Consider the following 13,743-nt stretch of genomic DNA (forward strand, 5'->3'; position numbering starts at 1 on the left):
GTGCCTTACATTAAGCACTTGCTTAGAGTTCTTAATAAGCAGCAATTGAAAGACCACGAGTTTTCAAGAATTCTTCAAAATACAGTAGTACTGCAACATCTTCTGTGTTTCTTCGTAAACATTCTAGGATAAAGTGGTCCATTAATGAGATCACTTTTAGGACAATCCCTTTTTGTAATCTTATAGAAGCATTAATATTCAGATTCTGAAGCTTGTGAATTTTTTAAAAAGAGGTTTATGCCTGTGTCTAATACTTATAATTTGAGGTTCCTTAAATAGGACCCAAAAGGACTATGTAAGTAGATTTGTCTTAGGCCCAACTGAACAAAACTCAGAAGATAGGTGTAAACAGCAAATAAGCCCCTGAACATCAGAGGTAATGTGATGCATTTTTTCCCTTTTCCTGTTAAAAGCATGTTGTTTGGCTGACTAAATTGTCTGTGCTCTGGTATATCACAGAGACATGGATGGCTCAGTGAGTTTCATTATGAGTATCAGTCAAAATTTTATCTCCAAACATATGGCCAATGTAGCCTGTCATCTTGAAGCACCACGCCCCCTGAATCTAATTCACGTCAAGCCCGTTCATTCTGGCCCGTGGCCAACACACGTGTATCAAGAGGTGCTTCTCAGAGTTTTCAGTGACTGGCTTAAAGAAGCAGGTTCCCAAGTGTTTCTCTCAAGCTGTGTCTAGCTGTCCTAAAAAAGCAGTCCAATGCTTAATTGTTTATGCCACTCCGAGATTCCAAAAATCAAGCTCATACTTCTGCCTAAGTATTACTTTCCAAAGTGTGTACCACATGCCCCAACTTTGGACAACACGTTGTGCATCCTTTGCAAAGTAATATTTAGGCAGCATGTTGTCAGGAGCGACCGGCCCCCGGAGCAGGACAGCAGGCTTAGCGAAGTAGAAGGGGAGTGAACAAGAGGCAGGCCCTGGATGTGATGGATGGACAGTGGCTGCAGCAATGGGCTCAGGCCCAGGAACAGTGGTGGGGGTGGCTTACTTTTGCCCTCTCCTCCCCGCACCCTTCTCCTCCTTGGGTAGTTGGAAAAACCTGGGAGGAAATTCCTAAGTGTTGCATGTTTTTGGTTTGGTTTTTATTCTCTAGATACTGGCAAGAAACCATTCCTGCTAAGAGATATGGCTCACACGAACCTCCTCAATTTTGAGGAGAGTTTGCGGCCCCACCATGTGCAGGGCATTTAAAACACGACACACTGAATTGTAATGATATCTTTTCACGTAGGTCTCCCAGGGACCACTTTTTGCACACTTTAGGTGCCTATCTATCATGTTTCAAAAACGGGGTCCTCCAAGAAAGACAGGCAGCCCGAGGTAACGAGACGACCTATGTTAAAATTTCAGCGTTACCACTTAACACTGTCCTCCAGGAAAATAACTTCTGAACCTGAAATGGCTTTCATCTGTACACTAGGATGATGTCTTCACTGGTGACCTGAAGGCATTATTGTATGACTCAAATGGGCAAGGAGCAACTTCCTATGAAATTCCGAATAATACAAACCATTCACACCATTAGATGCGAACCAGAAGATTGAAGGTTCGAGTGAGCTACTTCTGAAAGGTCACAGTGATGCTAACGCTACGGAGACCAGCTCTCCTCTGACTCCGAGGGCATCACCAACAGATGGACTTGATTGGGCAGCCACTGGTCACTTTCTTTCCCTACAGGAAGCATTAGTAGTTGGGGCTTAAACCCAGGCAGGTGTCATTCCATGTGTGCATTTTAGAAAGACTAGTGTGTTTTTCCCTGAGGAATTGCTCCACGATTACTTGACTCACTGCTCCTGATTCTGATCACATTTTTATAGCTGGCTTTTTGTAATCTGCACGCAGCTGCTTATTCACTGTGTTATAGTTCCTAGGCATCGGTTTTAGTTATTTATTTTGATTAAAGTTTAAAAAAAACTGTAAGATCTTATTCTTCAGGCACTAATCTAAAACTGGTTAAGAAGAGCCATTTGCTTTTCAGATGCCTCCATCTCAGGTGATGGAGCTGGTTATACCCATTTCCCTGCCTCTCAGACACCAGGGAAGTCGACCAGTCCCACGGGCTAACAGTGATGCTGCAGAGTGACCTGCTGAGACTCAGCCTGGAAAACAGAGGCAGACGGTGACGTTGTGGGGTTTACTGGGTTTTATTTTTCTGTGCAGGTTCTTTCCATGGCAGAATGACATCGACCAGACTGCAATAGCTGTTGTTAAGTCAAAATGTCAGCATTTCAACTCGGTAAGCTCTGGTTTGTAGAATCTAAAGATGATCAGGTAGGCAAATGCTAACGACAAATTTGCAATGGGAATGCCAAATAAGTTGTGAGGGACTCCCTTTGCTTGATGGGAGGAAATTAAGTCTAATGGTTAAAAGAATTGGCTTTGAATTGCCCAGACCCAGGATCACCTGCTTACTTGGCCTGTTGCAAGTTATACAACTTTCTAAGCCTCAATTTTTCATCTATAAAATGTGCATGTGCATTCATAATAGGCAGTATAGATTTTTATATGAGACTTAAATAACAGTGTGGTTAAGTGTTCAGGACATTGGTCATCACGATGTAGGTGTTCAATAAAGGATAATAATAGTATCTGTAATAAGTAATAGTGCTCATATTAAGTAATAATAGTGAGATTAATAGTATTATAAATTATTACTATGAAAGCGATTTTTTCATGACAGGAACTGTCTTAAGAATTTATGACTAGTAACCTATGTGTTTAACATTAACTGATTTAAGCTGCACATATACTGTAGTCAGGCCGGGATTATTGCTTTCAACAGACTCAGGGAGGTGACATGAATTGCCAAAGAAAAGAGGCACAGCCAAGTTTTCAGCCAAGAAAGTCTAACTACAGAACCAAAGTTCTCAGCCCTTAAGATACACCACTTATGCCTGCTCAGGTAGGATGTTTCCGACTGAGTAGTTCAATGAAACAATTGGCCGTCTTTTGGATGGAAACGAAGACACCATTATAGAGTCAAGGGACTTAGAATGCGTTTGTGTCCACTAGATGGCGTGGCTGATTTAACAAAAGTGCACCAAAAAGTCACTGGGATTAAAAACAAACAAATCAACAAGCAAATAAAAACCAAACCTCTTGCTGTGGAGCTGATTCAGAGACAAGGAGTCGGCTAAACATGAGAACATTTGCAGGATAATCGAACTGTGTCTCAAAAAATCTAATGGAGAAACGTCTAAAATCTGGAACTATAGAGCTTTACATCTGAAAAGAACCTCGAAACAATCCAGCAAAAGTCAATGTTAGTTCAATTTAGGGGGTCAGTCTCAGTGTAGAAATTCCGGGTGACTTTGGGGAGCATCTGCTCCCCATGTGTCATTTCATGGATGAGCCGAGTGAGGGCTGGACAGGGAAAGTGACCTGTCCAGTGTAAGTCAGACAGCTGATGGTTCAGGCGTAAGTAATTCTTGTTCCATAATATTTTTTACTGCTCAGAATCATAAAGCAGCAGTGGCTTCTACTTCTTGTCAGATTTTCTTTGTAGGCATGGGCAGAAGGTGGCCCAACAACTTTTAATTTTTTTGTTTTACTGGATTTATGCCTGTGTCGCAAATCAATGGTAGATTCAGTCACTTAGAGACCATGAAAAATAAAATAAAAGCCAAAAAAAAGTGATTTTCTTGCTTCTTTTAGTGTGCTTTATGGAAAGATTGGGTGACTCAATTTACAAAGATCTTCCCAATGTGGGTTGTGGAGATGAAAAACAGAGGATGTAGCCAAGGAGCAAAAGGTCTCTTAAGTCAAATTGCTTGGGTTTGAATTTGGTCCATCACTTAGTAACTCCGAAGGCCATGTGATATATCTAAACGTTAGTTTCTGCATCTGAAAAATGGACGTGGCATTTTTACTTAGGATTTTGTTACTATTGGCTGATGTGGGATTCCATGTGACGATTCAAATAATAATCGTCAGCAGTTATGAGTCACCTGCTAAGCACTTTAGTTTACAAATAGTAATTCATTTAATTTGTACACAAGCCCTAAGATCTTCCCTCTTGAAAAATTACTCTCCCTTTGTAAAAACGGAGTCAACTGGAATTAAGCATCTTGCTCCAGCATGGTTCATAAACCACAAGAAAAGGAATTGAGCTTCAGTAGCCGCGTTCTTAATCGCTCTGTTGGGCACCACCTCTGAGGGTGGGGTTTGGGAAGGTCTCACTGCAGTACCTGATCTCTGGATTGTTCTCAATACTCAAAAACACTGCAGGGAAGTCTGCTATAGCTGCTGCTGTTTACCTCCTTCAGGCTACTGTTAGCATGCGACTCTATTTCCCAGGAGGGTAATGTGTTCAGCCTACATCAATATTTTTATAGCCATTTGTTAATGAGATTAATAGGTTAGGCATTTCTCAGACTCTTGAGTTAAATAGGCGAAAACAAGATTGTCACAGAGCAGAAGGTGTGCTCCTGAAGGCCACTTCTTAGGAACCGAGGACAGTTCTGCCAACAGCAGTCAGGTGGTCGATGCCATCTTACCCATTAACCGACCCACTGGAGCTTACTTTTCTTTGCCCTTAAGTCGGATTCTGTTCAGCTTGCATTTGCATGCAGAATTTTTGAATTCCGATTTAGAAGAGCCTCAAGTTTTCTGGTCTACTCCTGCCTTCACAAAGATGGATACTGAGGTAAAGTCTGAGTAAGTTTCCTTTGAGACAAGAATGTGACCCCCTAACCATAACCACCCTATAACCATCAGCGATTCCATTTTCAAGAGCATCACTTTGGATACGTGAGGAAACGGTCCTGCTGAAAAATAACAGCATTTCCTCTTTCAGCGGTGACGCCAAATTCCACAGATAGCACCCGCTCTTTATAGAGAGTGTCTTTCTATTCAGAAGTTGTTCTTTCTTCTGTGGCTTGAAATAAACATTCATGGGATGAGGGGGATATTGACATTTATTAGAATAAATGCTAAAATAAATTAGTTATCTCTCAGAAGCTAGGAATGCAAGTAATTAGTTTATCTTAGACCTAAGAGAATTACCGTGCTAAATATTACCCAAACGAAATCAAAACAACAGATCCAAAAAGAGACTCTCGGGGGAGAGCTCTACTCACCGATTTCAGACATGGTTATCCCTGGTGCTAACTGCCCGTGGTTGAAAGAGCTATAAGTAAACAAGTTGGGGACAGATGTGAGGTCATAGATAGGTTCTTGCTTTATCTGTTTGATTCCAGTCATGTCAAGTCCTGACTGATCAGGGGACGGCTGGCCTGAATCCACACTGTAATAGCCCTCGGACTTGGGCAGGTCAATGACGTGCCCATTGGCATATGAGCCTCCAGTCTCGTTGTTCAGGTTGCTCAGGCCGTTGCTGATGCTGCTGCTATATACCCTGGCCAGGGCTTCTGCCTCCCCACTCTGCTGCTGCCGCTGTTCCTGCAGCCTCTGCTGGTGCTTCTGCACCTCTGCATACAGGCTGTCCCTCTGCTTCTTGGACATCCTCCCGAACTTCACAGCTGGAAGTTGGAGAGAAAAGGAGAAAGCAACATTTGTGGTTATCATTCTTATTAGCCACCTACCTAGGGTCCAAAGGGTCATAAATAGTTGCCCTGAGGACATTAACTATATAAACTCTTAGCCCCCTAGCCCAAGAGGCCATTCATCTAACCATATAGTGGAAGAACACCTAGGATGGATAATCTTATGTGTCAACTTGAGTATGCTGTGGTTGCCAGTGGTTTAGCCAAATACTATATTACTCACTATTTCATACTGTAATGAAATCAATCCAATGAAAGACTGTTTCTGAGGCAAGGGAGTTTCTCAGGGCATGATGTGCTCTCAGACTATAAATATATACTTGGAATAACTTCGGTTTTCTCTCTACTTCACACTCTTCCCGTTGTCTAGAGTTTTTGAGATAAGAGCCTGAAGAGGCCGCTAGTCTGCCACCCGACCTCACCTGAACTATAGATTTCCAGCCCCTACAATCATGTGAATCAATCTCTTAAAAAGTAATTCTATCTTTACAGCCACTCTTCACATAGATGGATCCCAAAGACTAAGTTGTTAAACAAATATCATCATTATGCATGAAATGGATGATGACCACATCAGATCACAAAATGGAGCTTGGCTAAATCATTGCACAACTGCCAATTACATCGTGACACCACTACCAATCCACGGAGACGAGGTGACACCTAACTAACATAGCTAATATTACTTTTGGTGTACATGTCGGCATTTATTACTCTCAACTGTATGTTGTTATTGTACAAAATACTCACACGGTAGATAATTTGTACTATTATCTCAATGCAAAATATCGGATGATGAAATATTGGTAATCAAGATGTACTTATCTCTCACATATTCCATTTCTCTGGAGCACGCTAAGATGGTGCCCATAATAGTTTTTGTCCATTGCTGTTGCTGGCCTTCAAGTTAATTCCAATTCATGTGCAGAGTTGAACAGATCCAGAGGACCTTTCAGGCAGTGGTTTTTGGGAGGTAAATCACAATGCCAGTTTCCAAGGCAGTTCTCGTTGGGTTCAAATTGCCAGCCGTGCAGCAAGTAATCAAACATTTAACCACTTGCGTTACCCAGGGCGTCCACTAATGCCCATCACACCCCCTGCATTGAGTCCAGTCTGACTTAAAGCGACCCTACAGATGGCTTCTGAGGCTGTGAACATTTACGGGAGAGGAGGCTTCATTTTTCTTTCCCAAAGGTGGTTGGTAGGTCTGCCCTACCAGTTGATGCTTACCACCTGCCCAACTGCCCATAGTGAGAACTTAATCTAAACTATGAAGATATGTAAAAATGTATGTAAGTGGTTCATGTTGCTATCATGTTAGAAGGAAAATTCCTTGTTCTTTTTCTTACTTGTGAAACAAACAAGCAAACAAACAAACAAAACACAAAGCAAAACTCCACCAAGTAGCACCTACCACTGCAATGTCAACAGCATTCACTAGTTTCTGAATCCCCACTAAACATTAGGATTGCGACATTCTTCAATAGAGTGCTATCACTGACAGAGCTCTATTTTCTAAAGAGCATGATAGAGAAAGCCAGTGGCATGGACCAGGGTGAAAACACAGATTCAAGTAAAACTCGTTGCTCCAGACTTAAATATGCACCCCCTAAAATATGTGTCCACCACTTCCTTGTCTGTTGTATTGTGGTGGCTGGTGTGTTGCTGTGAGACTCGAGGCTATGTGACTGAAATTTTAAATACCAGCAGAGTCACCAACATAAACAAGTTTCAGCAGAGTTCTTGATTAAGAAGACAGTCAAAAACTCACTGCCAGGGAGCTGATGCCAATGCAGAGTGACCCTATGGGACAAGGTAGAACTGCCTCAGAACTGATTTTCTGAGACTGTAATTGTTTAGGGGAGTAGAAAATCTTATCTTTTCCCCCCACACAGAGTAGCTGGTGGTTTCGAACTGCCAACTCTGTGGATCCTGCAGTTCAGTGCATAACCACTTGACACCAGGGCTCCCAGGAAGAGACTCTGAAGGAATAGGCTGTCCACTTCTGAGGAATTAGCCACTTCAAACCTTATGAATGGCAATGGGACATTGTCAGATATAGAAAATTCACAAACAGCTACAGAGCACTGTCAGATGTAGTACCAGGTATTAGCACGTCATATCAGACAGCACCCACAATGTAACTGAGGAAGAGCCGCCTCCTCAAATTAGAGTCCATCATGTGATATGGAAGGAATACAGCCTATGAACCTTCACTTGCTGATGTTGAATGAGTCAAACTGAAGAGAATACTCTCTTAATAATTGGTCCTTGGAATGCATGAAATATGAACAGAGGAAAATTGGAAGTCACCAGATATGAAATGGAAATCATGAGTGAGCTGAAACAAACTGGTCGTGGCCATTTAATCAGAGAATCATATGGGTTCCTATGTGGGGAGTGATAAATTATAAAGGGATGCATCTGCATGCAGAGGCAAAAAGGACATTTCAGATCTATCTTGAAGTTCAATGCTATCTGTGCTAGGATAATATCTATTCACCTACAAGGAAATTCAGTCAATACAACTATTATTGAAAGCAATTCAGCAACCACTAAAGTTAGTGATGAAGATATTTACTAATGTCTTCAGTCTGAATTGGTCCAACATGCTATTAAGACACATTGATGATTATTGGCAATCAGAATGCAAACATTGGAAGCAAAGAGGAAGGAACTGTAAGTTGGAAAATATGACCTTGGTGATAGAAACAAGGCGGGGGAATCTTATGATTGAATGTTGCAAGACTAATAACTCCTTCATCACAAATGCCCTTTACCAGAGCACAACAGTGACTATATACGTGAACTTCTCCACACGGAATATAAAAAGTCAAATGGACTAAATCTGTGAGAAGATATGATAGAGAAACTGAATATCAACAGCTACACGTGTAAGTTCAAGTTGAAGCTGAAGAAATGAAAATGAGTGTAAGAGAACCCAAATATTACCTTGAATCTATCCCCACTGAATTTTAAGAATATCTCTAGAAGATATTTGATGCTAATCACAAAAGACCTGATGCCCTGTCAGAGGACATCAAGAACACCATACATATAGAAAATGAAAAGTCATTAAAAAGACAGGGAAGAAAGACAACATCTATGTGGATGTCAGAAAGCTTGCTCTTAATTATAGAGTAGCTGAAGCAAATGGAAGAAATGATGAAGTTAAAAGAGCTGATGAAAAGGTATAAAGATCTGGAGTTAGAAAACAAAACAAAACTGAAGAAAGAACTCAACATATTTTCAACTGAAAGAACTAAAAAAAATTCAAGCCTCGAGTTGCAAGTTGCAATATTGAAAGATTCTATCGGCCAAACATTGAACAGTGTAGGAAGCATCAAAAGAAGAAAGGAAAATGATAAAATATCAATGTGCCATAAAGAACGAGTACATAGTAAACTATTTTAAGAAGTGGCATATGATAGAGAACCAATGGTACTGAGGGAAGAAGTCCAAGCTGCCCTGAAGGCATTAATTTATGGTATTAATGCATGGAATACCAATTGAAATGTTTCAACAAGCTGATAAAACACTGAAGCACTTACTCATCTATGCCAGGCAATTTGGAAGACCACTCTCTGGCCAATTAACTGGAAGAGAATCATGTTTGTACCCATCCAAAGAAAGATGACCCAACGGAATACACAAATCATAGAACAATATCGTTGATGGCATGGTAAAGTAAATTTCTGCTGAAGATAATTCAACAAGCTTGCAACAGTACATTGGCAGAGAGCTACCAGTTGACATGGAACATAGGATATCATTGTTGATGTTAGATGGGTCTTGGTGTAGAACAGCATCCACTGTTTTAACAAGCAAAAGGATGTTTATTTGTGTTTTATTGACTATCCAAAGGCATTCAACTGTGTGGATCATAACAAATGACTAGTAACTACATAACTAGAACACTATGTTGTGCTCCTTTGAAGCCTGCACGTTCTTCCAGAAGCAGTAGTGCAAACAGAACAATGGAATACTGAGTGGCTTGAAATTGAGAATGGGGTGCCCGGGATGGTTTCCTGGCACCATACTTATTTAATTTGTATACCGAGTAAATAATCTGAGAAGCTGTACCATATGAAGAAGAATGTGGCTGCAGGATTGGAGGGAGACTTATTAAAAACCTGCTCTATGCAGATGACACAACCGTGCTTGCATAAAGGGAGGAGGACGTGAAGATCTTGCTGATGAAAGGCATGAATTGCAGCCTTCAAAATGGATGACAACTGGAATGTAAAGAAAACAGAAATCCTCACAAGTGGACCAGCAGGCCCTATCATGACAAACGGAGAAACGACTGAAGTTGTAAAGGATTTCATCTTGCTGCGGTCCACAACCAATGCTCCTGGAAGCAGCACTTAAGATTTCAAATGATGCGTTGCATTGGGTAAATCGGCTGCATAAGACACTTTGAAATTGTTGAAGAGTTGAAATATCATCTGGATGACTAAGATGCACCTGACCCAAGCCATGGTATTTTCAATAACCTCATATGCTAATGGAAATTGGACTTTGAATAAGGAAGACCTAATAGGAAATACAGCAGGAAAGTGCCTTAGAGCAGCAGTTCTCAACCTGTGGGTCGTGACCCCTTTGGGGGGGGGTCAAGTGACCCTTTCACAGGGGTCATCTAAGACCATCTGAAAACATAAATATTTCACAATATATAATTACATATTGTTTTGTGATTAATCATTGTGCTCTAATTATATTTAATGATATTCAATTTGTAACAATTAGAATACATTCTGCATATCAGATATTTACATAACAATTCATAAGAGTAGCCAAATTATAGTTATGAAGTAGTAACGAAAATAATTTTATGGATGGAGGTCACCACAACATGAGGAACTGTCTTAAAGAGTTATGCATTCATTAGGAAGGTAGAGAACCATTGCCTTAGAGGCAAAGATGGGGAGACTTTGTCTCACATATTTTGGATGTGTTATTAGGAGAGACCACCCCCTGTAAAAGGACATCATGCTCGGCAGATTAGGGGGGCAATGGGATACAGGAAGACCCTCAGCAAGATGGGCTATTGCTGCAGTGACAGGATGAAACAGAACAATTGTGAGGATGCTACAGGCCAGGATGTTTTGTCCTGTTGTACAGAGGGTTGCTATGAGTCAGAACCCATTCCAAGGTACCTAACAACAACAACACTAACAAAAATCTGTGTTATAAATCCCAACTTCGAAACCCGTAATTATAATCACACTTGGAAATGTGATGTTTTGTTATGCTAATGGGGTTTGATTAGTATACAGGGTATTTTGAGTCCAGATCTTTTAAAATATTAAAAGAGACTTAACAAAGGAACAGAAGAGATCTGTAAAGTACCAAGACACATGTAGCATTTTAAGGAATCAAGAGGTAGAAGTTGAAGAGACAAGGGCCTTCCTCCAAAGTCCAGGGGGAACCTTCCTCTAGCGCTGGCCTTTCCCTAAGCCTTCAGGAAATCAATTCCTGTTTGTCAACACTTGCGATGTTTCTGTTAGAGCGCACCAACACTAAGACACACACCATTCTCCTTCTATTGCTTTCAGGCATTAGATTGCAAGGATTTTTGGAAAAGACCATTTTTTGTAACCCTAAGGCCCAGCAAACAAACCTACAGCAATCCCTCCCTTTCTTTTGACCAACTTCACGTTCCACATTGTCTCTCTCTTTTAACAAAATCCTTTGCAATTCGATTGAAAGGCAGAAGAAGCTTTGTAAGAGGCCACAGCATAGTGTGGAGACACTTGCATGCATTTTCTTCTTAAATTATGGACCTTTCCTTCCTCAATGCTATGGCCACTGACAGTCTCCCTCCAAACCTCTCCACCCCCCTTTTAGGCTGAGAACATGCTGAGCCGAAAGGGCTGCCTTGCCTGAATCATGCACATTGTGTTCTTCAGATCATGCAAATGATGGGGACCATCAGACACTCCCTGCTGAGTTTCCTTTTAGAAAAAAAAAATTATTCGCGACAGGGTTGGATCTTAGAGAATGTAGAAAGGAAGAAGTAGAGAGCAGAAACAGGCCCACCACCTGGATTCAGTCAGTAGGGTTCATACTTTCCTGAGAATAAATGAGGTGCTTAAGAAATCTGAGCATTAACGGACGACAGAAGGGATTTCTGCCGTGAAAGAAACTGCCTACCAATAAACCAAACCGAACTCACTGCCATCGAGTTAATTCGGACTCATAATGACCCTATAACGGAGTAGAATTGCCTCTGGGGGTTTCCAAGACGGTATGTAACTCTTTACAGGAGTAGAAAGCCAGCCTGTCTCCCATGAAGCAGCTGGCAGGTTTGAACTGCTGACCTTATGGTTAGCAGCCCAACTCTTCCGATAATCGTTTTCTACATTTTCCTTTCGCTGTACGGCCATCAGATTTTATGTGAGTAGGTGCTGTTAAGGCTGGGTACCACTTTTCCCAGACCACGTCAAGTCAGGTCTGGCTCTATGATTAAGTTCTGGTCAACACAAAGTAATTATAATTGTGAAATACACTTCCGAGGCGTATCTGTGACTGTTGGGCCATGCCATTTTCTTCCGTTATGTCTGCTGGATAGTGCATATGAGAGCTGTACTTAGAGCCACACGAACGCTTCCCAATGCTTCTTGTGGTTCAGCCCTCTCGAGATCGCTCCTACTCACGGTGACTCTGTGCAACCGAGGGGAACGCTGCCAGGCCCTGTGCCATCCTTACCATTGCTATGTTTGCGCCCGTCATTGCCACCACTCTATCAATCCATCTTGTTGAGGGTTTTACTCTTTTTATTGCCGCTACTGTACCACGCATGGTGGCCTTTTCCGGGGACTGTTCTCCCCTGACGTGTCCAAAGTAGGTGAGACAGAATGGATCTGGCCATCTTTGCTTCTAAATAGAATCCTGACTGGACTTCTTCAAAGACAGACCTGTTTGGTTTCTGGAAGTCCATGATACTTTCAGCATTCTTCACCAGCACCGTAATTCAAATGTACCTATTCTTCTGTCTTCCTTATTCAATCTTCAACTTCTTCATGATGACGAGGCCATTGAAAATACCATGGCTGCACCACCACCACCACCACCACACACACAAAAAAAAATACCATGGCTGATCAAGCACACTTTAGTCTTCAAAGTAAAAACCTGGCTTTTCAACATTTCTCCTTATTCCTTATTAAAACCCCATGTTACGGTGTTTGGACACAGCCTAAGTAGGCACCCAAAGTGGTAATTATCCAGTGATGTCTCTGAGTAAAGGTAGGCAATCTTGTTAATTCTGAGCAAACTTCCCTTTTTAATCTCAGTTGAATCTTTTAAACCAATGTGTCTAACCTTGTTTTCAGACACTGCCTTTATTAGATATCCCCACCCCCTTCTAGAGACAGATTTATTTGATTATTAATTACAGTGATATTTCTGATTTTTCCCCAGAAAAGTTTCTATAGATAAGTTTTAGTGGACAGGTTTCGATGTACCTTAATGTTGAATACTTCCAAACAATTTACTAGGCATCACTATCTAACACAATGCCTTCATATAAGAAAAACAAAAGCCAAAAATGTAACAAAAAAGTATGGCATGTTTTTATCCAGAAAGAATATTTTTCTCCTAAAAGGTATTGGGATCTGCTGCTTTATTTGTGGACTCTCAGTCCCTCACATTTATTTTGGTTCAGAATAGCACTTCTGTGCATAACTGTAGCACCAAATATAAGACTCGTATCTATTTATCTAAAAATACCCCAAACAAGAATAAAGCCTGTTGCTGTCGAGTAGGATTCTGACTCACAGCAACCCTCTGTCTGTAATAGTTAAGACTTTTATCTCAGTAGGTAAAGACACATTTCTGACTTATTTTAGTAGAATTACTTATATTGATTTTTAAGGACAAAGCATTCAGAATGAGAAACTTAAATATAGGGAAGAGTTATGGTATATACTTTAAAATTCCTGCCCATTTAATCCTTGTTTTAGGTTTCTAAATACTTCCTGCTTTATGTTTATGTGAAAGATGCCTTGTGATGGCTTGATTGTAGTCATCCCCCTGATTACTATCCCCTCTATATTTCCATTAATTAATACTGCAGGAAGCATCAAAAGAAAATGGCAAGGATGCCAAGCCACTCTATCAAAAGACCTAGACAACATCCCACCATGTCAGGAGGCAGCGTATGAGCAAGGAGCACTGGTACTGAAGGAAGAAGTGCAAACCCCACCAGAAACAGGG

At 41.1% G+C, this 13,743-nt stretch overlaps 1 protein-coding gene across 1 annotated transcript in view; it reads right to left on the reverse strand.

The window, feature by feature from the left end:
• The window catches only part of RORB (RAR related orphan receptor B), a gene marked incomplete at its 5' end in the record, with an annotated part of 74,408 nt that overhangs the window by 46,898 nt on the left and 13,767 nt on the right, over positions 1 to 13,743 (reverse strand). Inside the window, one exon of the mRNA XM_075559544.1 lies at positions 5,098 to 5,499. Within this exon, the coding sequence (XP_075415659.1) occupies positions 5,098 to 5,499 (402 nt within the window). The remainder of the gene's footprint in view (positions 1 to 5,097; positions 5,500 to 13,743) is intronic.

This window comes from Tenrec ecaudatus, chromosome 10 (assembly GCF_050624435.1).
Source record: "Tenrec ecaudatus isolate mTenEca1 chromosome 10, mTenEca1.hap1, whole genome shotgun sequence".
Taxonomy (NCBI): Eukaryota; Metazoa; Chordata; class Mammalia; order Afrosoricida; family Tenrecidae; genus Tenrec; species Tenrec ecaudatus.